Source organism: Chenopodium quinoa, unplaced genomic scaffold (genome assembly GCF_001683475.1).
Source record: "Chenopodium quinoa cultivar QQ74 unplaced genomic scaffold, ASM168347v1, whole genome shotgun sequence".
NCBI classification, from domain to species: domain Eukaryota; kingdom Viridiplantae; phylum Streptophyta; class Magnoliopsida; order Caryophyllales; family Amaranthaceae; genus Chenopodium; species Chenopodium quinoa.
Window position 1 is genome coordinate 2,184,332 of NW_018744311.1, and position 24,264 is coordinate 2,208,595.

A 24,264-nucleotide genomic window follows, 5' to 3' on the forward strand; every position below is an offset into this window, starting at 1 on the left:
GGAGAGCACCAAGAACACGTCTCCTCCTCCCTCAATTTCTGGGTTTTTGTTTTCTGATTTTGATTTTTGATTTTTGAATTTTGAATTTTGATTTTCGATTTTGATTTTCGATTTTTTCTGGGTTTTTTCGATATCAATTTCAATTTTTTTTTCGTTTTTGTTTTATTTTAATTGATTTCTGCGTTTTTTATTTGTTCGTTTTTGTTTTTATTATGATTTCTAGGTTTTTTTTCTGGGTTTTTTTCATTTTTTTTTCTGGGATTTTGTTTTTATTTTTTCGATTTTGTTTTTTTATTTTGATTTTTGTTTTTCTTTTTTTTCGATTTTGATTTTTGTGTTTCGATTTTTACTTTCGTTGCCTTATTTTGATTTTGATTTTCGATTTTTTCTGGGTTTTTTCGATTTCAATTTTTTTTTGTTTTTGTTTTTATTTTAATTGATTTCTGGGTTTTTTGATTGTTCGATTTTGTTTTTATTTTTATGATTTATGGGTTTTTTTCATTTTTTCTGGGATTTTGTTTTTTTTTTCGATTTTGTTTTGATTTTTTTATTTCTGGGTTTTTTCCGATTTTGTTTTTAATTTAATCGATTTTTATTCGATTTTTTTTTCTAGGTTTTTTTAATTTTTTCGCAGCTTTTTGTGATTTTTTGATTTCTGGGTTTTTTTTCGATTTTTGATGTTTTAATTGGCGCAGGTATACATAATCCAAGAATCAAGAATCAAGAATATGGGGATTTTTAGATTGTGATGTTGTAATATTTTTTTTTTATTTATATTGTAGTTTTTATTATTTATTTATATGTTGTAATTTTTTTTGATTTATTAGTAATTTTTTTTATTGATCTATGTTGTAAAATTTTATTGATTATATATTAAATAGAATCGTTTGTATTGATTGTGATGTTTGATTTATATTTTGTGTTTTTATTTAATTTAGTTTATTTAATTTTTAAGCAAAAAAAACAAAAAAAAAAATGATTTTTGGGGGTTTTTGGCACCGGTTAACCGGTGCCAAGAACTTTGAAAAAAAATTTAGTGGGCCTTTTTGGCACCGGTTAACCGGTGCCTATTCCACCCTATGGCACCGGTTTTGAACCGGTGCCAAAAACTTGGTTTTTGGCACCCCTCACATAGGCAGCGGTTCAAACCGGTGCCTTAGACCGGGTTTGAAGCGCTGCCAAATGCCTTTTTTCTACTAGTGATAAATGGTACTGTAACTCTGTAAGTGTGAGATGTGGTGCTATTGATTTGCGTGATGATTTGTGTTATTGTATACGGAGTTCTAAACAATGTGAAGGGTAAATCAACATGAATTGATATTACGGCTATTTCACCAAATGCCACTGACAAATTTAAAAATTCATCAAATGCCATCGCACTTTTCAGAATTCACCAAATGCCACTCAATTTTTTAAAAATTCACCGAGTGCCATTAATGACCAACGACCGTTAACTCCGTTAGTCATTAGGGGTTATCATGACACATGTCATGATATTATTGGTCCATTTATCTTTATTAATAAAAATAAAAAAAAGCTGAAAATATAAAAAAAAAAAAATCAGAAAATTAAAAAAAAAAAAACCCCAAAATTATTTCAAAAACCCCGACCAGCCAAAACCCCCATCAGCCACAACCACCCTCCTCGCTGTCGTTCCCGCCGTCCCAGCTACTGGATTATGTTGTCCCACAGCACCGACGCCGCCCAAGAAGCTCTCCCGCAGCGCCGACCACCTAGAAGATCCCTCGCAGCGCCGACGTCGTTCCTCCCCCTCCCCCTCCCACGAAACTCCCTCCCCACCAGCACGAAACTCCCTCCCCACCGCCACGAAACCCAGTCCTCAACCTTCAAAATCCTTTCTCTGTCCCGATCCCAGCCCCCTTCCCTTCCCCAATCCCTTTTCCGGCTACCTCCCCTTCCCCGCGCTCCGATTTCGACCCTTATCCCCTTCTAACTTGGCGATTTTGGCCCTCCTCCTCTTCACAACCTTGATTTCGTTAATGGCTGTGGTGGGTAAATGGATAGGGGAGGGTTGGAAAGCAGCTCCCAGTTGGAGAACGACGCGGCAAATCTGGCTGCTCTGGGCCTCGTCTGGCTGGTGGTAGGGGTGGCGAGGTGGTTGAGGTCACGTGGGGCTAGGGTCTGGGGTTAATTTTAGGTTTTTACAGGGTCGGGGAAGTTTGTGTGGGTGGTTTTTGGGGTCGACGGTGGGTCAGGTGGGGCGCAAAAGGGCCGGTCGGTCGATTTTCGGTGGTTAAGGTGGTGGCCGGCCGTTTTCTGGCGATATAAGGGGAGGGGCTAGGGTTTGGCGGTGGTAGGGGTGGCTGGGAAAATTTTGGGGTTTTTTTTATTTTATTTTAATTTTCTGTTTTATTTTCTAATTATTTTCAGCTTTTTTTTTAATTTTTATTTATAAAGATAAATGGACCAACAATATCATGACATGTGTCATGATAACCCCTAATGACTAACGGAGTTAACGTCCGTTGGTCATTAATGGCACTCGGTGAATTTTTAAAAAATTGAGTGGCATTTGGTGAATTCTGAAAAGTGCGATAACATTTGATGAAACTTTAAATTTGTTAGTGGCATTTGGTGAAAATCCGTTGATATTAATACTCCGTAACTTGTTATAGAGTATGCTAATGTCTGGTTTTATGTCTTTTTTAAAAATGTATTTTAGGACTAATTTCTTCTTTTTGTGTAATTTTTTTATTTTTATTTTTCCAAATATTGTAATTGCAATAAAAGCTCTGGTCTAGAATTATAAAATATCCTAAGCAAAACCGTGTTTTGTTTGTGTTTAGGATTTTGGGAAACTCCTTAGATTGGAGTAATTTCCATTGATAAATATATATATAGGAGTTACAACGTGAGTTTTAACTGTGTTTGGAAACCTGTGTTTGGAAACCTGTGTTTGGAAACCTAAAAAGATAATCATTCAAAATAAATCTCATATATCCTAAATACGATAGGATATCTTTACATATATGTTATCACACACCCCGCAATCAGCCAATCATAGCGGGAGGAGGTTAAATGCCGAGACTGGATCTAAAGTCTTAAATAGTTGTTGAGGTAGACATATTGTAAAGATGTTCGCAAACTAATATCATGTAGGAACATGTAAAGCACTTGACATTATTACAATAAACAAATGTAGCCTGACTAGGAATTGAGATTGCCCCCCTTAGAAAACAACAATATATGAAAGTTGACTGATGAGTGTCATGACACCCGCCCTAACCAGTATCAATAAGTGATCAAGTTTGTAGGAACTAAAGGAATAAAAGGATATAAATGTTACCCGTGATAAATGGAACCCTAAATATATCGCCAGATGCGTCTTAATGCATCATAATTAATGAGTCTCCATATAGGGTCATGCATGTATAAACAAACTTAATGACCTGTATACGCTATACATCTATATTAGGGTGAGTAAAAACGAGAAACTGTATAGCACCTGCAACGCTGCGATAGAGAGTTAGATCATGAAACTTAGGCCCAAATTAAGTATTGAAATTGGATTGAGTGCCCACTACCAAATTATGTATCGAATTTGGATTGAGTGTCCACTAGAGTTGCTGCAGGTTAACAACTCCCCATAATTGCGCGCTTCAAAATTTATTTGCATATTTTTAGTATGATAAAAACAAGTATGATAGTGTACGAGTAGTAAAAATGCCAAGAAATTTATTCAAAGGACCTAAGTCAGTCATCATAAACCTTGTACGTAAGTGAGAAATGATGCTCTCACGTAGGCGATCTAATGATGTAACCAACACAATATCTATGTTCATAATTAAATTTTGTAATGTTAGTTTTTTATATCAAATTTTGTGCGTGCCTTTTTTGTTTTAATTTTTTATTTATCATATATATGACTTTATTTTGTCATATTAGATTTTGTTTTTTCAATATTAGCCTTTAACATTTTTATATTTAGGTGTTGTTTGGTTGACAAATAAAAACATGATAAGAATTGAAATTGTTTGGTTGACAAATTCATGGAAAGTAGAAATTTTCATGAATTCCCACTTCTCACAAAATGGGGGAAATAAATTACCTTGGGGGACTAGGTAAGTGGAACTTTCCATGGGAATTTCCACTTCCCTTAGTTAATCAAACACTTTTTAGAATTTCCTAGGAAGTTCAATTTCATGGGAAATCAAATTTCCAAGGAATTAGCAATTCCTACATACAACCAAACAAGCCAAATGTAAAATACTTTAAAATTTTGTTCTTTTTATATTGTAGGATGTTGTGATTTAACCTAGACATACAAGTTAGGTTAAAAAAATAAATCTTCTAGCAAGGATTCTATTAGCACGCCCGGTTTGTTGAAAAGGTTGAGATCATCATTCTCAAAGGATGATGATACAACGAAAGATATTTTACCTTTCAAGAGACATATCTCCCATAAAACTCAACAAGTGATTTGCACAAATCTCCAAAAGTTCCACTATTTTTTACAAAAGAAGTAATTCATTCACACCAACGCTTTTCATCTCTCGCATCCAACGCGATATCTTATTCATATTCAAAATTACTCAAATTAACATCAAGGTCATTTATTATGGTTTATACATGTAAACTATATCCAAAATGCAATTATTGGCCATTATTTGTATTTGTATTACTAGTTTTTGATAAAAACAACCGTTGACAAGAAGAGAACACACAAAATAACCCCAACAGAAATTACTTTGACCCTGTCCTCTATTCTCTCTCTCTCTCTCTCTGCTATCACTACTCATTTTGTTAAGAAATCAAAAAATCAAAAATCAATAAAAACTCAAACTTTGCGGCAGAACTTCATCAATTTCGATCAAATTCTACAATTTCACAATTGCTTTGCTACTCTATTGATTCTTCGTCTCACAAATTCAATCCTTTATTTATCAGGTCTTTACAATTTCTACGCTCTTTTAATTCTAGGATTTTTCAGCAATTTTTTGTTTTCTTTCCAATTCTCGATTTTTAAATTAAATTCTGTTTTTTTTTTTTTTTTGTTTTTCCTTTTTGTTGTAATTAATTTCATCATTTTTAGCATTGGTGAATTTCGAAGTATTCTATTGTTGTTCATTGGTTCATTTTTTGCGAAGTGAATTTTGGTGGAAATTGCTGTTAGGGATTTTGATCAATTTTTGTTGAAATTTGTTGATTGTTTGTATGGTTGTAACGGGAGGATCACAATGAAATTTAGGGTTTTTATAATAATTTGAAGTGAGAATTAGGAGTTTTTTCATATGAATTGATGTCAAATTTCATATATCTGCAATTATTGATAGAGAAATTGGAAAATGTATGTTTTACATTATAATGTGATAGCATTTCTTACTCAATTGTTTATATATTGTCTTGAGCAGATAGGAAAAAGGAGGGTAGAGTATATACCATCTAAGGATGGATAGTCACAGTGATTGGGTGCAATCCAATGACTTCCAACCTAATGGTCTAGTGTTGAAAGGAGCTGCTTCTGTTACTCGGCCGCTTGACCCGGGAAGATGGGCTATAGCCGAGAATAGAACTGCAGAACTTATATCGCGAATTCAGCCGAGTTGGGAATCTGAGAAGCGTAGGAATGCTGTTGCATCCTATGTGCAGTGTCTAATTGGAGATTGTCTGCCTTGCAAGGTTTGAACTCATTTAAAGTGTTGGTTTCCGCCGTATCCAGTTAGGATATGCATCTATTTTTCCCATATATGGACTAAAGTTGTTGATAATGTTATGGCATTTGTGGATTCTATATGATTTGTTTCATGATTATATCACGATAGCTTTGGTTAGTTGTGTAATGCTACTATGTGGTATACCTAAATTTCTTTCATGCATTAGGGTTTACACCCAAAATACAAACTTAAACTAAGGAGTATTTGTAGTTTTGTACCGCTACTCAATTTATTTTATCTCCTTCTCGTGCGCAAATGCGCACCCAAAAATGAAAAATGCAAATCCATTATCCATTACACCTATCTAAAAATTTCTATACAAGTACATGTGATGAAGAAGTAGCCTAATGTGTTTTTTGAATAAATTAAGTGGTTAAAGTTTCCAATATTTTTTTCGGACAATGAGTTTTTTTTTTTTTTTGTTTTGTTTTTTTAACCTTTATTCTTACTTCCTTTTCTTTGAATGTTGGGGAGAATTGTAGTAAGAAGAGTGACTACTGTGCCTGGGATTCCTTAAAATTCGATGGGTGAGATTTGTTTCATTGTTTGTGACAAAGGAACTCTTATGGAAAATTTTGAGTTAAGGAATGATTAGAACTTTTTTAGGAGGAACAAAATATTTAGCCACCAAGTGTGTCACCTTTTTTCAATTGCTACTTACATCTAGGATTTTACTCCTTGTTTGATTTTAGTGCAACTTGCAAGCCTTTGGAATCAGGGGACTACTTATCTATCATAGCAATACTATATTTTTTACTTGCAACACACCCTTTTGACACGTTATTTGAGGAGATGATTAGACTAAATAAATGGAAGAATTAAGCTATAAAATTTAAAGCGTTGCAACTTACCACTTCTTTCATTTCGATGGTAAAATTGTCAGTTAATTTGTCCGTATGCCTACTCTAATGAAGACCTTAAAGTACGTGCCAAAATGGTAGGTTGCAAGTTAATAAAAACAGAAGAGGTATATATACACACACTTCCTTAGTTCCTCTAATATTGTAACATGGGAAGGGGACATAGATTTTAGGAAGAGGAGGGAGATAAAGCTGAATAAAAATAGGGACCCATGTGACGAGGAGAGAGAAAGAGAGAAAACATGTGCAAATAAGGAACATTGCAATATTCGTGAAACTTCATAAAATGGTAATTGTTGCAATATTTGTGGAACTGAGGAAGTATTATTTTCTTTTGGAGTTGTGTAATCTGGTTGAATTATGAATCTGCATGTCTCTAGATATTGAAATCCCACAACCTAAGGAATTTTCCCTATTACCTTGCTTAGAATCCAAATGAACATTTTTCACATAATCTTGAAAGTACAAAATGAGTAACCTGTCTTTCCTCTAGTCCTGTTCTCGAAATCTTGGGTTGTCTTGCCAATAATCATTTTGACCTGGGAGATATGTTCATACCAACGGTATGAAGGAACACATTTCCTATATTGTTTGGCATGATGAATCTTTTGTACGACGTGGCCACGTGGGTGTCTCTTGAAGGATGAGAAGTCCTAGCTACATAGATGGTATCTTGCTGTGAATTAAATTTCTCTAGTCAATTAATTATATCAACATAATTAGAGCTCATGCATAAAGCTAGTTAAAATTCCTATGTTCAGATTATATAAAGGAGTTTCAAAGTAACACCAGCAGGCAATTTTTCTTCTTCTCATAATGATCTTTTGAACTTTAATGGATCTAAAAAACAAAGTGAAACATTTATTTGTCTTAAATGAGTTATTTAATCTTATAGAAAATCTTTTTTTCTTCAGCGAAAATATAAATCATGATGCTAGCATGTCGACAATTTCGTATTTGAGAAACTGAGTGAATCATGAACCTGTTGATTGTGATCGAATGATTGTTTACAGCATTGGTATATGCTTAAGTTCTTGATTCTGTACATACTGCAATAGAAAATTTAAACTTACTATCCCTCTCATCTTGGATCTATGACTTATTGACAGGTGTTTACCTTTGGTTCCGTAACTCTTAAGACTTACCTACCGGATGGGGATATTGATTTAACTGCTTTTTCTGAAGACCCTAAGTTGAAAGATAATTGGGCTAATAGCGTTCTGGATATGTTGCGAAGGGAAGAAAAGAATGAGCATGCTGAGTTTCAGGTGAAAGAGGTTCAGTACATTCAAGCTGAGGTAGTTTCTTAGTTTCTTCAGTGTCAAATTTACTTTGTGTTGCTTTGTAGTCTATTATATACTCGTATATATTACTGAGTGCATTTATAATCCTGTGGCTAAGGTTTTCACATATAGTTGGTAGACCGTAGAGACAAAAAATTTATGCTGTTTTTGCAGGGATCACTTAATTGTAAATTTTTTTTTTGGTCTTTGTCTTGGTTGAGCATTCACTTTCTCTTTCTAGCTTTGTGGTGTCTTTGATTGAATCCAAATTGTCCTGTACTGGTCTTTGGTCTTGTTGATAAGTTACAGGCTCTAAACGATGTGTGTTAGACAATCTGGACGATCCTTTCTAGAATGTTGTTGGATGAGGGTTGCAAGTCTATTCTACGGTCATATTAATAAAATACAGTTATAAAAATATTTACCTAAGCCAATGAACATACAATTTTGGATTTATAGGATGAGGGTTTGGTAAGTCAATGTAAATGTTACGATTAAATTTAAATTTGAGAACTCCGTGTTTTTGGCTAATGTTATCCACTAGTATAATACCTTACCTTCGCACATATTGCAGGTGAAGTTAATAAAGTGCCTTGTAGATAACATTGTGGTGGACATATCTTTCAACCAGCTTGGCGGTTTGTGTACACTTTGTTTTCTTGAAGAGGTGTGCTTCTATATCCTGGTTATATTGATATATGATGGTAATATGTATGGCTCATATTATTTCTTGATTAATCTAATTAAATGAAATGGCCATTGGTAACCGACTTATTTTGGATTTTAGGTTGACAACTTGATTAACCGAGAGCATTTATTTAAGCGAAGCATCATACTAATCAAGGCCTGGTGTTACTACGAGAGCCGTATACTTGGGGCTCATCATGGACTTATATCAACTTATGCTCTGGAAACCTTGGTTTTGTATATATTTCATGTTTTCAACAGTTCCTTTGTTGGGCCACTTGAGGTATGTTTATGCTATTGCCTATGATTTTTCATATCCTAGATGTATGAATATTTTTCTATATTCCTTAGTCATTTTGTTTTACTTTCTTCGTAAAGGATTTTTTTTTTAATATACAGTGTTTTTCATGTGTAGGTCCTCTATCGTTTTGTGGAGTTCTTTAGTAAATTTGATTGGGCCAACTTTTGTATTAGCCTCAGGGGTCCAGTACCGATTTGTTCGCTTCCCAGTATGACAGGTAGTTATCATTGCTGCAGAAATTGGATAATAAACTAAGTTTTTTTATTTTTTTTTGGCTGATGTCCAGTCTATGTTTGAATGCTTGCAGCTGATCCTCCTCGAAGGGATGATGCAGAGTTATTGCTGAACAATATGTTTCTTAATGCTTGTAATAGAGCATATTCTGTCTATGCTGGAGGTCTAGATAACCAAGAGCAACCTTTCATTTCCAAACATTTTAATGTTGTTGATCCCCTGCGAATAAACAACAACCTTGGCCGCAGTGTGAGTAAAGGTATCTGACTAACATAGTGCACTCTCGGACTCTCCTTACCAAACAATTTTTTTTCCTCATGGCTGACTATCTGTTTTGAAATCTGACGCCTCACTAATATCTACTTTAACCATCACATTTTCTATGTACACATTTAGACATGGTTTCTGCTTAATTGTTACAGAAGGCTGCTGTATGTAGTAAGTGACTAATAAGAAGCGTAATATTGATTTGTGGGCTTTCAGAATTTGAGCTTCCCAAAGGAATGTTAGGGAGTTCTCTTTTGACGACAATGTTGATATGTTCCTCTCATTTCCCAATCAGTTAAAACTATCTACTTTATGTTCTTTCTAAAAAAACTTTATTAGTCCCAATATTGAGTAGATGGTTATATATATATCAGCCAATATGATTAGTTTGCCAACTTGCTGAATCAGTATTTTCCTAGTCGTAAGGGATTATTATGTATACCCTTAATGGCTGATACAGAGCAGATATGTCCAAAGCAAGGCCTTGATGGACCAATTTAAGGTCAGCTGACAGCTGATACAACCGATATAAGACATATAATGATCATTATTTGGCTTGTCGCACAATATTACAGCAAACACTTCTTCGATGCATGATTGTTATTGCAATCACAACCCCAATATTTAAACTGTGAGTAGTACAAACCATTGAAGGAAAAGGTGGTTTTAGTGTGTCAACTAAGGAAAACACTAATGCCTGAAAAGATCTTTTTGGAACCAAGTGAAGTAAGAGAAAGTACTCTATCCCACATAAAGTCACAGCATGTACACCTACCACAAAAATTATAATATTATGCTATAGCCACAACTTTACCATAATATGTAGGTAAGTTGGTCTCTAAAAAAAGCCTTTTCCCTTTTGTCTTTCCAAAACTTGTATATTGAAGCAAGAAATGCAAGTTCATAATATGTTTTTAAAGCTGAAGCTACTGCTTTATTTAGGCATACTTAATGAGTTTTGTTAGAGCAGAAAATATTCATTTGTTGAGGACTTGAGGGAATTATGTGCACGAACATCTTGGAGTCAATTTTCACTAATGTTGGAATCAAGAACTTCGTGGGACTTGTAGTGCTTATCCCTGTCCTTACGCCTAAAGCTAAGCACTTTGTAAAAGTAGGTAATTATGGACTTGCAGTAGCATTGTTTCTTCGTTTGTTCTTACATTTGGTTGATGTAAAAACCATATAATATTATGAACAAGTGGCTTAGACTAAAATTATGTAGTATGTATTTTGAATGATGAAGCTTTATATATTGGAATTCATCACTGTAAGATTTCAGAATAATAGAGGGTCAATTTAGGCTTGAAGACTTGATTGGTTATTTTTTAGCTCAATACAAACTTTGTAAAGTTTAGAATATTTCTTATCAATTCTTTCTGTTCGGTGCTGCTAAAATTTTGAAAATTAAGCAGTAAAAAGATATTACTGTGTTAGTCATTAGGTTTCAATTTCATGTATGGTGATAACTAAATCCAAGTAGGAAAATGTTTTATTATTATTTTTTTTAATTTGAACTTCTAACTTTTTGAAATATTAAGTACTATAGAACCAAGATGATGTATATTTTGTTCAAAATCATTATTTTACCTACCAAATGAGTTTTAACAGCTTGTTTGGGTGGCAAAATAAATTGATACCCTTGTGACCAACTTATTTGTGATGAGTTGTTTCTTTATATTACTATGAATATCTTTTGCAGGTTCTTTGAATTGTGCTATGAATGATTGGTTCTTTAGATTTCACAGAGATCATGGTCATTGACCTATATTTGGTTTTTGTTGAGATGGAATCTTGAGAAGTGCTTGCATGGAGTGACTAACCAATTGAAAATGAGTATCATATCAAAATGTAGTTGTAATGGAGTTAAAAATGGAAAGGAAATGCTACGTACATCTAGCAAAACTCGAAATTGGAGTCATGCTTTCTCTTCTGTGATTAGAGTAGGTTGAATACCACCATTTTGCCACTGAAATGATTTTTGGGAAGGGTTGGGGAGGAGGGGGCCATTTGGGGCCTGTTAGGCATTCTGTCGATTTCCCTTTTTCTAATGTCCTCGTGCATGGAGTTTCTTGCCGGTTATCATCTACTTCTGTTCTGGAGTTACTAATGTTGTGTCAATTTTCTTGCAATTCTGTGAACAGATATTTTCTCTATGATTTCTGGTTTATACAACCTATAAACTGTTTTGAAGTGTATTTCTGTCTTTATCTCGTACTTTTTGGTATACCGTCTTTGCTCCTTCCTTTCACTAAAGCAACCACGCGTTCACCCTGTGATATTTTGAAGGGTAAGATTACATAGCCTTTCTAAAAAGTAGCCAACAGTCCATCAGTATTGTGGCTGATATTGATGTTGCTCTTGTAGTGGTAATGATTACTCAGGAAATGCTTTTATTTGATGAGAGCACAGCTAATATAATAAGATGATGATATGATGAGATAATTTACTGGCTAAAGGCGCTAAAGGCATCAAAGGAGAGGATTTGAAATCGAGCATAAATGTAACCAATGTATTGACACACTGACACTTATAATGGTGTGTCTGAGTTTATATATATATATATATATATATATATATATATATATATATATAAACAAGTGTGAAGTGTATGCTTCGTCAAAATAAACCAAAGATTGAATTGACTGTGCTCTATATGTGTGTTTCAGTGTTTGTGTTTTGGGTTTTGACAAGCCTGATAGTGTTGTTTGTTTTCATATTTGAATTTGTCTTTTATACATTCCTTGGTATTTTCCTTATTTCTGTTTCTTGATCACGTGTCTATCCTGATTCTTTATTGTTATTTATCTTGTGGTGAAGAGGATTATCTAATGACCAATTTTATGCACTTATCATTCTATTTCTATGTATATGTTCAGGCAACTTTTATAGAATTCGCAGCGCCTTCAGTTTTGGGGCCCAACAGCTGACTAGAATACTCGAGTGCCAGGAAGAGAATATTGTTGCTGTAGTGAACCAGTTCTTTGTGAACACATGGGATAGACATGGGAAACGTGTCCGTCCTGACATACCCGTAATTAATGCGTTTCACTCGCCACTGGTCAACTCCAACCATGACGGAAATCGCAGAAGACATATATTTGTTGATAATTCAACAGCGAACTTGAGTCAGTATCCACAGGTTGATGAATCTCAAAGCTCTATTGATTTTTTGATGCAGCCTAGTATCCTTCCTGTGAATCAGATAGCTGAGGCCATTGACGTGCACAAAGATTTGCATTCTCCTGGGCAGAAGGATTATGAGAAAGAATCAAGAACTCACATGTCTTCTGATTGGGATCAATATTATACTCAGAGGAAAAATCCTACTAAGAAGCAACTGAATGAAAGAGAAAGAATTTGCATGGCGAATATCTTGCAAAATAAAGGGCATGCCACACCACAGTTTGCTAGGACATCTTCTAGTCCTGAACTGACTAGCTTGTCTAATGAAGCTGCATCTCTACGCAAGCATAAGACCACCGAAAAGGTAAATGAGGTTGCCAGCTCAAGATTTGAGTACAACAGAAGAATGAGAGACTCTGGCATGATGGAAAATCCTTTTGCGAATTGTTATGTAAGGAGACCTGCTAGTTCTACAAAACCTGTAGTTTCTGATCCAAATCAGAGACTCCAGGAGGGACAAGACTTTGTAAACCTGATGTCTTCTTCTGGGGTTCAGAAACATGGTGGGCATGCTCAGATGCCTGTGAATCTAGCTTCTCATCAGTTTGTTTCAATCCCACCTCCTTTTCCTGGAACCAGACCCCAAATATATGCTGGTACAAGGCCATTAAATTTTGCGCCTCTTCAGTCTGATTGGGGTGACGTTTTGCATCATTCTGATGGTACCTCTGTAGCACCTTCTTATCGCCAATTAATTCCTGTTGGACTCACACCTGATGAAGAAGTTAAGGGGGTTTTAATTAGTGGTTCAGCATCACTAGAAGTCAATCATCTGGATGATGACCATGATTCCTGGACAAACAGTAAAGCTGATTTGATGAGAGAGGGTGATCATGAAAGCAAGGAGTTTTCTGTTGCTAGTTCTAGATTATCACTTATTCCTGCTAATTCCTATAAGACAAAGGCAACTTCAGACAGTTCTTGGGATGGAAAACCCTCCAAACTAAACAATACAGTGAGATACCCAGGGACAAAGAAGGCAACTTCTTCAAAAAATCCCTCTCCGGTAGTTAAATGCCAATGGCTAAATGAGGAAGGATCTGTTGATCTTACTTATGATGATGATGTTGATGATAAATCTGCTTCCTCATCTGTTACTTCCTCACACATGGAGGTTCATCAGTTACCTGGGTATGGGCAAGCTCATATGAACTATCCAAATTCAATGTTTCCCTTTTCTTCTTTTTTGGTACGGCCTGGTCCACAGCAGGGTATTAGTCACAATCATCCAGTCTTACCAGTTGCCTTTTATCCTGCTGGACTACCTGTGCCTTTTGTCACAATGGTACCTGTATACAATATAAGCGCTGAAACAGGAACCTCTGCAGCACCTGCCAGTCATGATGATACGGATAGGGAGAAGTCTACCTTCTCCTTGACCCAGTCTAGCCATAGCTCAGATTCAGCTAGTGGGCTAGAGCGGTTGAGCCATAGTAGTAGCATTGGTTCAACAAAAAGGATTACATCTAGAGAAGATTCTGATGAGTGTGAACCTGACATATTCAACAGCGACTTTGCTAGCCACTGGAAGAATCTTCAGTATGGGCGTTTCTGTCAAAACCTTCAATTTCAGCATCATTTTGTCCATCCTCCCTCTGTATATGTACCACCTGTACAACTTCAGGGGAATATCCCATTTGATGCTCCTCGATCACCATATTCTGGGAATTCCAGTATCTTTTCTCATCCAGTGCCCGTTTCAGAAGCACAGCAGTCAGGTTCCATTAAGCCTGCTAGTGTCTCAAGGCAATATGGTGGAGAATTTCCTAAACAACGCAATGGAACTGGAACTTATTTCCCAAATCCAGTAAGACTCTTTCCAATTGACACTATATAGGAGTTTTTTTTATTGTTTTTGCTGCCTATATTAATGGTTACAATGCACTTGTATGTTCTGATTCAATACTTGCCTTTTTTGCATCTCGTGTTTAGAACATGACTGAAATATTTTGCTTTCTTTCATCAAATTGGATCGTCGTATTATTGTGGTGTGTTGGCAGCTTTCTGTTTGGTGATAATTAAGAGCTCATTATGTCCTTTTCGTATATAATAATCTTTAATCAAGCTTTATCCATCATTTAAAGTTTATTCAGATGATAATACATGCCACTCTTCGTCCTGTCTATAATCTTCGACTCCTTGGCCATAAGAAGTCGTTCTTTGATTTGTAAGGAGTGGATAAAGTTACATCTGGGCCATATCAGACCGTGCCTGATACTTGGATAATTATCTGGTTTCCCTATATAAGCCATAAGAACATGTTAGTTTACAACTTGCATCATTTTGCATCTGGTTATTAGTTATACTGTCTGTCACTACTCTGTCTTGTACTGTCAGACTTTTAGTGTAGAAGACTATGAGTTATAACTTTTGCATAACTTGTTTTAATTCATGAAAATTTTCAGAACGTTCTCAGAGATCCCCCCCAATATTCTACCCCCAGACAGTATCAAGGAGACTCCAAACATGACAGGAATGAGCACCATGGGGAGAGGGAAGCAAATTGGAATTCCAGCTCGAAGCCACGATTTTCTGGTCGTGCTCAACCTCGATACCGAAATGACAAGACAGTCTCAAAGATAGACCGGTCAGTTACTAGCTATTCCCAAACTGATAGACCTTGTGATACCTTCCGGAAAAATTCATATCAGTTGTATCGCTTCCCAAAAGATCCAGCTACTTCAAAATCTACATGGAATGGCTGTTATGATACTGATTATTCGGTGTATCAGACGTGTTCTGAATACCATAATGAGGTTTCTCAATCTGGAGATGGCCGTCCCCCCTTTGTTATGCTATATCCTTATCCTCAGACCATTGCTTATGATTCCCAGATTGAACGTCAGTTTGGTTCTGCTAGACGAGAGCAAATTGTAGGAACAGAAGAGGTACAAGAGCAACTGCAAAATTATGAGGGAGATACAGGACCTCCTTCACCAGACTATGCATCTCCCCCAGGGTTCCCGCGGTAAACTGCTTACTCTGCTGCCCTTCTAAATATTTATTTTGATTATTCCAGTATTGACATGGATAGAAGTGATGTTGCACGTACACTGTACATTGCTAATTTTTCTCCTCGTGAAGTGTTTCGCCAATGGTATACGTTACTTGACGTATCTACTTCTATCTTTGACTCTTAATGTGATAGTCAAACTTGAGGATTGTTGATGACTCCATCCCACCAAATAGTCTACAGTATATTGTGCATATTAATCCTTAGTAGCACCGCTATCCTTGGAATAGTATCTGGCTTGGTGACATCTTTTTCTGAACTTGCAGAGCTGACGGACTTTAAATTTTTGGCCTGAATATTGAGGCAAACACATGGGTTCTCTTGCTTTGGGCATCTCTTATGCCAGTTAAAAGCATATTTTGGAGACCTGCATCCACAGCCTTTTGCGCCAAACATACTAAGAAGATCTTGGATGTTAGTTGCAGTTCCTGCGTATTCCATCAGAGGGCCAATCTCTACTTGAGCTTTTTGCACCTAAGTTGCTTGAAAAAGAGCGTCTCTGATCAACATTGATGGAGGGATCGATTTGGACATAATTGATGTATCATCATTTTGTGTTTCCCCCGAGGATTCTTCTGAACTGAAAAATTCAGGAGTCGGGTGTCTGGTCTCAAATTCGAGGAGCTCCCATGAGTTCCGTCCTAGTATAGAACAAGGCGTTCGGGAGAAACATGATTCAATTGGTAATCGAAGTGTTGTTTGCCTATTGAAATGGGCTACTTCCAGCTGTAATTTTATGTAATCTCTAAGCCACCATTGTAATGAAAGTTGCTCCAATAAGAGCTTTCAGCTACTTAACTCTCAAAGCTTCTTTGTTGCAAGTCATTAAAGTAGTGGCTGCGGTACTACACCTCTCCTGTATTTAGCTGCCTTGCCTAAAAACCAAGCGATATTTAGTTAAATTTCGAAAATATTAATTCCTCTAATCCTTATATATATATATATATATATATATATAAATATATATATATATATATAATATAAATATATATATATATATATATATATATATATATTTTTTTTTTTTTTTATATATATATATATATATATATATATATATATATATATATATATATATATATATATATATATATATATATATATATATATATATATCATTCTTGGCACTGTTTATAAGTTGAGAAAATCTTCTAAATTACTCTCAATATATCAAATCTTCTAAATTACTCTCAATTTACAAGTCATGTTGGGTTTTATTTGATTCATTTTAATGAGTAATTTATTAATATCCAATTGTTATAGAAGTATATTTTTATTTTATTTTTCTAATATTCAAATATAGATATTTATGGTTAGAATAATGTATTGATAGTATAATGAAAATGGGTAGAACATTTATGATATAAGAGAGTACATGTCAAAATTATTGTGCATAGTGGAGGAGTATATTAAACAACTAGTTTAAGTCCCGTGCAACGCATGGTTTTTACTTAACCGAATTATGAATTACAATTTAATTTAACAATAATTTTTTATAAAACAAATCAGCATTTTAATTGAAACAAATACTTGAATTTCTTTTCAAAGAAAAAAAATAACTTAAATTTTATATTATATTGTTAGCAAAAGTTATTGATTATTAAACATTAAAAAAAACACAAATTCAATGATTATAGGGTTTTATATGAGAATGAAATTTATGTTAATTATAACCTGTGCAATGTAATTATATAGCCTATATGTCCTTATTTTGTTGGCATGTTTTGACAGACACAATATTTTATAGCATATTATAACTGGCACAATGTTTATACAAATTTAATTGACTTATTTTTATTGACAATTAATAATCAAGGTTTTTTTTTTAATTTTTGTTTTATATTTATATTTCTAGTTATTGAATTTTAGTGTTATTATTATAAAGTAATCAATAAATACATAGTAAAAGCTATAGTGTCAATCCTTATTAAAGCAAAAAAACTTTTGAAGAAAAAATACAATGACAAAGAATGATATGAAGTATGGAGTAGTACATTATTCTAATACATAACCTTATATGTTTGTTTATCATAGAAAAGTACCTATTATAAATATTTTGAAAGATATGCAAATAGAATATATTTCGTACATAGTTGCCAAATTAATATTAAATATTATAGGATATATAAATTAATATTAATGAAGATTTTGTACAAAAAGAAAAGAAAAAAAAAAGGAAAGAAAAAAGGGTGGGAAATTTTTTAATCAGAACATAACAAGTGTAATGTCAGATTCGCTTTTAGTATTATGTAATTGATTGATTTGTACAAGGTTTATTTACTACCCGGAAAAATAGGCATTTGGCAATATTAGTGATGAACATTGAAGAAAAGAAAAGAAAGAGTGGGATTTGATTAGGTGGTTTTTTTTTTTTTTTTTTTTTTTGGCCTAAAATAATTTCAATATATTTAATCAACGAGAAATGATGTATTATGATTAGGGATGTTAGCATGGCAGGCCAAGTAGGAGACATGCACATTAGGTCTCGGTGGCAAGTATTGCGGCGGAGATGGGGTTAAAGATCATACCCAATACTAGCACTATCAAAAGTTGACCCGACTCGAATTAACGACTCAAACGCGATTATTAACCGACCCATCTAAACCCGAAAAAATGATGACCCAAACCCTACCTGATCCGACCTGAAACCAACCCTAGACCCGAGTTGACCCGAGTATGTGAGACCCGAACCCAAACATGAACTGACCTGGAGATGACCCGACCCGAATGTAACACGTAAATTATTGACCTGAATCGAACCCGACGTGAACCGAAATTGACCCAAACCCGTTTTAACCCGTCAAAACCCTAATTTAACTCGTCAAAACCCGAATTTAACCCGACTTGTTACTAACCTGACCTGAATTCCACCTGACCCGTTCCTAACCCGACTCGAATTTAACCCAACTTGTTACAAACCCGAGCCAAAATCAACCCGACTTGTTATTGACATGACCTGAATTTTACAAGACCTATAACTATCCCGACCCAAAAATTCAACATGATCTGTTACTAACCCGACTCGAAATCAACGCGACTTGTTATCGACCCGACCTAAATTCAACCCAAATTGTTCCTGACCCGATTTCAAAACACCTTAAATGTAATTTAGACCACCTTATTATTGTTGATCAAAGCATTTTTTCTAGGGAGACCAAGTCGATCCAGGCCAGCAAAAGAAGGGAGCATCATCCTCAAATTTAAGAGTTAAATATAGTATATATTTGTTGTACGGTCAAAGGAGATAATTATCTTCCCAAATTATAGACTATAATTCCCTAATATATTTCCATGTATATTATAGTCAAAGGAAATAATTAGCTTATAAAAATGATAATTATCTATTCATATTTAGTTGAACCCGAATATGACCTCACTTGGAAATGACCCGACCTGATTGTAACCTGCAAATTATTGAGTTGAACATTACTCGACTTGAATCCGAGAATGACCCGACTTGAAAATGACCCAACTTGATTATAACCTCCAAATTATGGACTTGAACCGAACCTGACTTGAACCAGAGAATGACTTGACTTGAAAATGACCCGACCTGATTATAACACGCAAATAATTAACTTGAACCGAATCCGACTCAAACTCGAGAATGACCCGACCTGAATATAACCCACAAATTATTGACTTGAACCGAACTCGACTCAAACCCGAGAATTACCCTAACCTGTTTTAACCCGTGAAAACCCGAATTAAACCCGACCTATTGTTCACCCGAACCGAAGATAACAAGACCTGTATTTAACCCAAATCAAACCCTATAAGAAGTATGACTCGACATGACCCGACTAAAGCATGACCCAACCCAAAACCGACTTGCATAGGTTATGGAATTAATCCGAACTGACCCGACCCACTCTTACCGACCCAAACCCAACCCGTTTACTGAAATTGACAGCTCTACCCGAAACCTTCAAAATTTCTCAAAAAGTGTGGATATTATTCTACAATTTTGGAATTTTTTGACTTTTTTTCGCCCGGAAATAAAATTTGCCGAATTGTTTACCATGGTCCCTAATACCCTCCGGGAGTCCAATTGGGTGGATGGAACCATCCAATTTTTCTTTAATCGGCCAATTTTCGGTACACAACTTGCACCGATTTCATTAAGTCAAGCCTACCACGAACATTTATGAAAACATTTAAAGATTATATATGATTCCAACGACATTATATGACCTCGAGAAGTATTCCCAAAAATCTCAAGGTTTTTCGACACTGTGCCCAAAGACCTCCAAAATTTCTCAAAAAGCGTGGAATCGTGGATATGAGCCTTCAATTTAGGAATTTTGGGACTTTTTTTCGCCTGTAAATAAATTTTGCCGAAATTTTTACCATGGTCCGTAATACCCTCCAGTAGTCCAATTGGGTGGCTTAAACGGTCTAATTTACTTTTAAACGACCAATTTACCGGTTTACAACTTGCACCGATTTCATTAACTCAAGCCTACCACGAACATTTATGACAACATATAATGATCATATATGGATCAAAACGGCATTATATGACCCCGAGATGTATCCCCTACAATCTCAATGCTTTTCGACACCGGGCCCCGAAACATTCGAAAATTCTCAAAAAGCGTGGATTTTTTGACTTTTTTGACTTTTTTTCTCCCAGAAATAAAAATTGTCGAAATGTTTACCATGGTCCCTAATATACTCCAAGAGTCCAATTGGGTGGATAGAACCATCCAATTTGCCTTTAAATGTCCAATTTACCGGTTTACAACTTGCACCGATTTCATTAACTCAAGCCTACCACAAACATTAATGACAACAAATAATGATCATATATAGATCCAAACGGCATTATATGTCAACGAGATATATCCCCAAGAATTTCAAGGCTTTTCAACATCGGGCCCCTAAACCTCCAAAATTTCTCAAAAAACGTTCAATTTTGGAATTTTTTGACTTTTTTTCGCCCAGAAATAAAAATTGTCGAAATGTTTACCATGGTCCCTAATATCCTTCGGGAGTCCAATTGGGTGGATAGAACCATCCAATTTGCCTTTAATCGGCCAATTTACCGGTATACAACTTGCATCGATTTCATTAAGTCAAGCCTACCACGAACATTTATGACAACATATAATGATTATTTATGATTCTAAACGGCATTATATGACCCCGAGACTTATTCCCTAAAATATAAAGGCTTTTCGACACCGCGCCCAGAAACCACCAAAATTTCTCAAAATGTGTGGATATAAGCCTTCAATTTTAGAATTTTTGGACTTTTTTCGCCTGTAAATAAAATTTGCCGAAATTTTTTACCATGGTCCCTTATATCCTCCGAGAGTCCAATTGGGTGGATGGAACCATCCAATTTGCCTTTAAACGTTCAATTTACCGGTTTACAACTTGCACCGATTTCATTAACTCATGCTTACCACAAACATTTATGACAGCATATAATAATTATGTATGGTTTCAAACGACATTATATATCCATGAGATTTATCCCCTAAATTCTCGAGTATTTTCGCCAACGGGCCCTGAAACCTCCAAAATTTCTCAAAAGCGTGAATATATTAGACTTCAATTTTGGAATTTTTTGACTTTTTTTCGCTCAGAAATAAAAATTGACGAAATGTTTACCATGGTCCTTAATATCCTCTGAGAGTCTAATTGGGTGGATAAAACCATCCAATTTGCCTTTAAACGTCCAATTTACCGGTTTACAACTTGCACCGATTTCATTAACTCAAGCCTACATAAAACATTTATGACAATAAATAATGATCATATATGGATCCAAACGACATTATATAACATCGAGATATATCCCCTAGAATTTCAAGACTTTTCGAGACCCGGCCCCTAAACCTCCAAATTTTCTCAAAAAGTGTGGACATTAGCCTTCAATTTTGGAATTTTGGGAATTTTTTCGCCTGTAAATTAAATTTGCCGAAATTTTTACCATGGTCCGTAATACCCTCCAGGGGGTCCAATTGGGCAGGTTGAACTTTCCAATTTGCTTTTAAACGACCAATTTACCAGTTTACAACTTAAACCGATATCATTAACTCAAGCCTACCACGAACATTTATGACAACATATAATGATCATATATGGATCTAAACGGCATTATATGACCCCGAGATTTATCCCCTAAAATCTCAATACTTTTCGACACCAGGACCCAAAACATTCGAAATTTCTCAAAAAACGTGGATATTAGCTTCAACTTTGGAATTTTTTGACTTTTTTTCGCCCGGAATTAAAATTTGCCGAAATGTTTACCATGGTCCCTAATATCCTCCGAGAGTCCAATTGGGTGGAAGGAACCATCCAATTCGCCTTTAAACGTCCAATTTACCGGTTTACAACTTGCACCGATTTCATTACCTCAAGCCTACCACAAACATTTATGACAACAAATAATGATCATATATGGATCCAAACGACATTATATGACATCGAGATATATCCCCTATAATTTCAAGACTTTTCGATACCGGGCCCCTAAACTTCCAAAATTTCTCAAAAACTGTAGAAATTAGCTTTCAATTTTGGATTTTTTTGACTTTTTTTGCCCGAAAATAAAAATTTCCGAATTGTTTACTATGGTCCCTAATACCCTCTGGGAGTCCAATTGGGTGGATGGAACCATCCAATTTGCCTTTAATCGGTCAATTTTTCCGGTATACGACTTGCAACGATTTCATTAAGTCAAGCCTACCGCGAACATTTATAACAACATATAATGATTATATATGATTCCAAACGGCATTATATGACCTCGAAATATATCCCTTAAATTTTCGAGGCTTTTCGACACCGGGCAATTGAAATCTCCAAAATTTATCAAAAAGCGTGAATATTAGCCTTCAATTTTGGAAATTTGGGACTTTTTTTCGCCTGTAAATAAAATTTGCCAAATTTTTTACCATGGTCCGTAATACCCTCCGGTAGTCCAATTGGGTAGGTTGAACTATCCAATTTGCCTTTAAATGACTAATTTACCGGTTTACAACTTGCACCGATTTCATTAACTCAAGCCTACCACAAACATTTATTACAACAAATAATGATCATATACGGATCCAAACGACATTATATGACATCGAAATATATCTCCTAGAATTTCAAGACTTTTCGACACCGGGTCCCTAAACCTCCAAAATTTCTCAAAAAGTGTGGATATTAGCATTCAATTTTTAAATTTTTTGACTTTTTTCGCCCGGAAATAAAAATTGCCAAATTGTTTACCACGGTCCCTAATACCCTCTGGGAGTCTAATTGGGTGGAAGGAACAATCCAATTTGCCTTTAATCGGCCAATTTACCGACATACAACTTGCACCGATTTCATTAAGTCAAGCCTACCACGAACATTTATGACAACATATAATGAGTATATATGATTCCAAACGGATTTATATGACCCCGAGATGTATCCTTTAAATTTTCGAGGCTTTTCGACACCGGGCCTTGAAATCTCCAAAAGTTCTCAAAAAGCGTGGATATAGCCTTTAATTTTGGAATTTTTCGACATTTTTTTCGTCTAAAAATAAAAATTGCCGAAATATTTACCATGGTCACTAATACCCATCGGGAGTCCAATTGGGTGGGTGGGACTATCTAATTAGCCTTTAAATGACCAATTTACCGATTTACAACGATTTCATTGACTCAAGCCTACCACAGACATTTTTGACAACATATAATGATCATATATGGTTCCAAACGTCATTATATGACCCTGAGATGTATTCCCTCAAATCTCAAGACTTTTCGACATCGTGAACCGAAACCTCAAAAATTTCTCAAAAAGCGTAAATGTTAGCCTTCAATTTTAGAATTTTTTGATTTTTTTTTCGCCTGTGTATAAAAATTGCCAAATTTTTTATCATGGCTCCTAATACCCTCCGGGAGTCCAGTTGGGTGGGTTGAACTATCCAATTTGCCTTTAAACGGCCAATTTACCGGTTTACAACTTGCACCGATATCATTAAATCAAGCCTACCACGAACATATATGACATTATATAATGATCATAAACGCCTCCAAACGGAATTATATGACCCCGAGATGTATCCCCAAGAATTTCAAGACTTTTCGACACCAGGCCTCGAATCCTCCAAAATTTCTCAAAAAGTGTGGATATTTTAGCCTTCAATTTTGTAATTTTTGACTTTTTTTCAGCGGAAAAAAAAATTGCTGAAATGTTTACCATGGTCCCTATTACCCTCCGGGAGTCCAATTGGGTAGGTGGAACCATCCAATTTGCCTTTAAACGCCCAATATACCGATTTACAACTTGCACCGATTTCATTAACTCAAGCCTACCACGAACATCTATGACAACATATAATGATCATATATGGTTTTAAACGGCATTATATGACCCCCATATGTATTCCCCAAAATCTCAAGACTTTTCGACACCGGGCTCCAAAACCTCCTAAATTTCTTAAAAAGCGTGGACACTAGCGTTCAATTTTGGAAATTTTTGATTTTTTTCACCCAAAAATAAAAGTTGCCAAAATATTTACCATGGTTCGTAATACCCTCAGGTAGTCCAATTGGGTAGGTGAAACCATCCAATTTGCCTTTAAACGGCCAATTTACCGGTTCACAGCTTGCACCGATTTCATCAACTCAAGCCTACCATGAACATGTATGACAACAAATAATGATCATATATGGTTCCAAACGACATTATGTGACCCTGAGATGATTTTCCTAGAATCTCAAGGCTTTTTGATACCGGGCCCCGAACCTCCAAATTTGGA

General features: G+C 35.3%; 1 protein-coding gene across 1 annotated transcript; it reads left to right on the forward strand.

Moving 5' to 3' along the window:
* Nucleotides 1-4,343: 4,343 nt before the first annotated feature.
* Nucleotides 4,344-16,299, forward strand: LOC110696079. The gene is made up of 10 exons (XM_021873350.1): nt 4,344-4,908; nt 5,373-5,640; nt 7,645-7,833; nt 8,393-8,485; nt 8,606-8,788; nt 8,921-9,023; nt 9,114-9,299; nt 12,187-14,300; nt 14,899-15,461; nt 15,773-16,299. The coding sequence occupies exons 2-10, from the start codon at nt 5,410-5,412 to the stop codon at nt 15,786-15,788; spliced, it is 3,678 nt and encodes a 1,225-aa protein (XP_021729042.1). The 5' UTR covers nt 4,344-4,908; nt 5,373-5,409; the 3' UTR covers nt 15,789-16,299.
* Nucleotides 16,300-24,264: the final 7,965 nt, after the last annotated feature.

Coding starts and splice junctions, on each gene's coding strand:
- LOC110696079 (XM_021873350.1), top strand. CDS start 5,410: ATGGATAGTCACAGTGATTGGGTGCAATCCAATGACTTCCAACCTAAT. Junction 7,834..8,392: donor TTCAGTACATTCAAGCTGAG/GTAGTTTCTTAG, acceptor CACATATTGCAG/GTGAAGTTAATAAAGTGCCT. Junction 8,789..8,920: donor CCTTTGTTGGGCCACTTGAG/GTATGTTTATGC, acceptor TTTCATGTGTAG/GTCCTCTATCGTTTTGTGGA.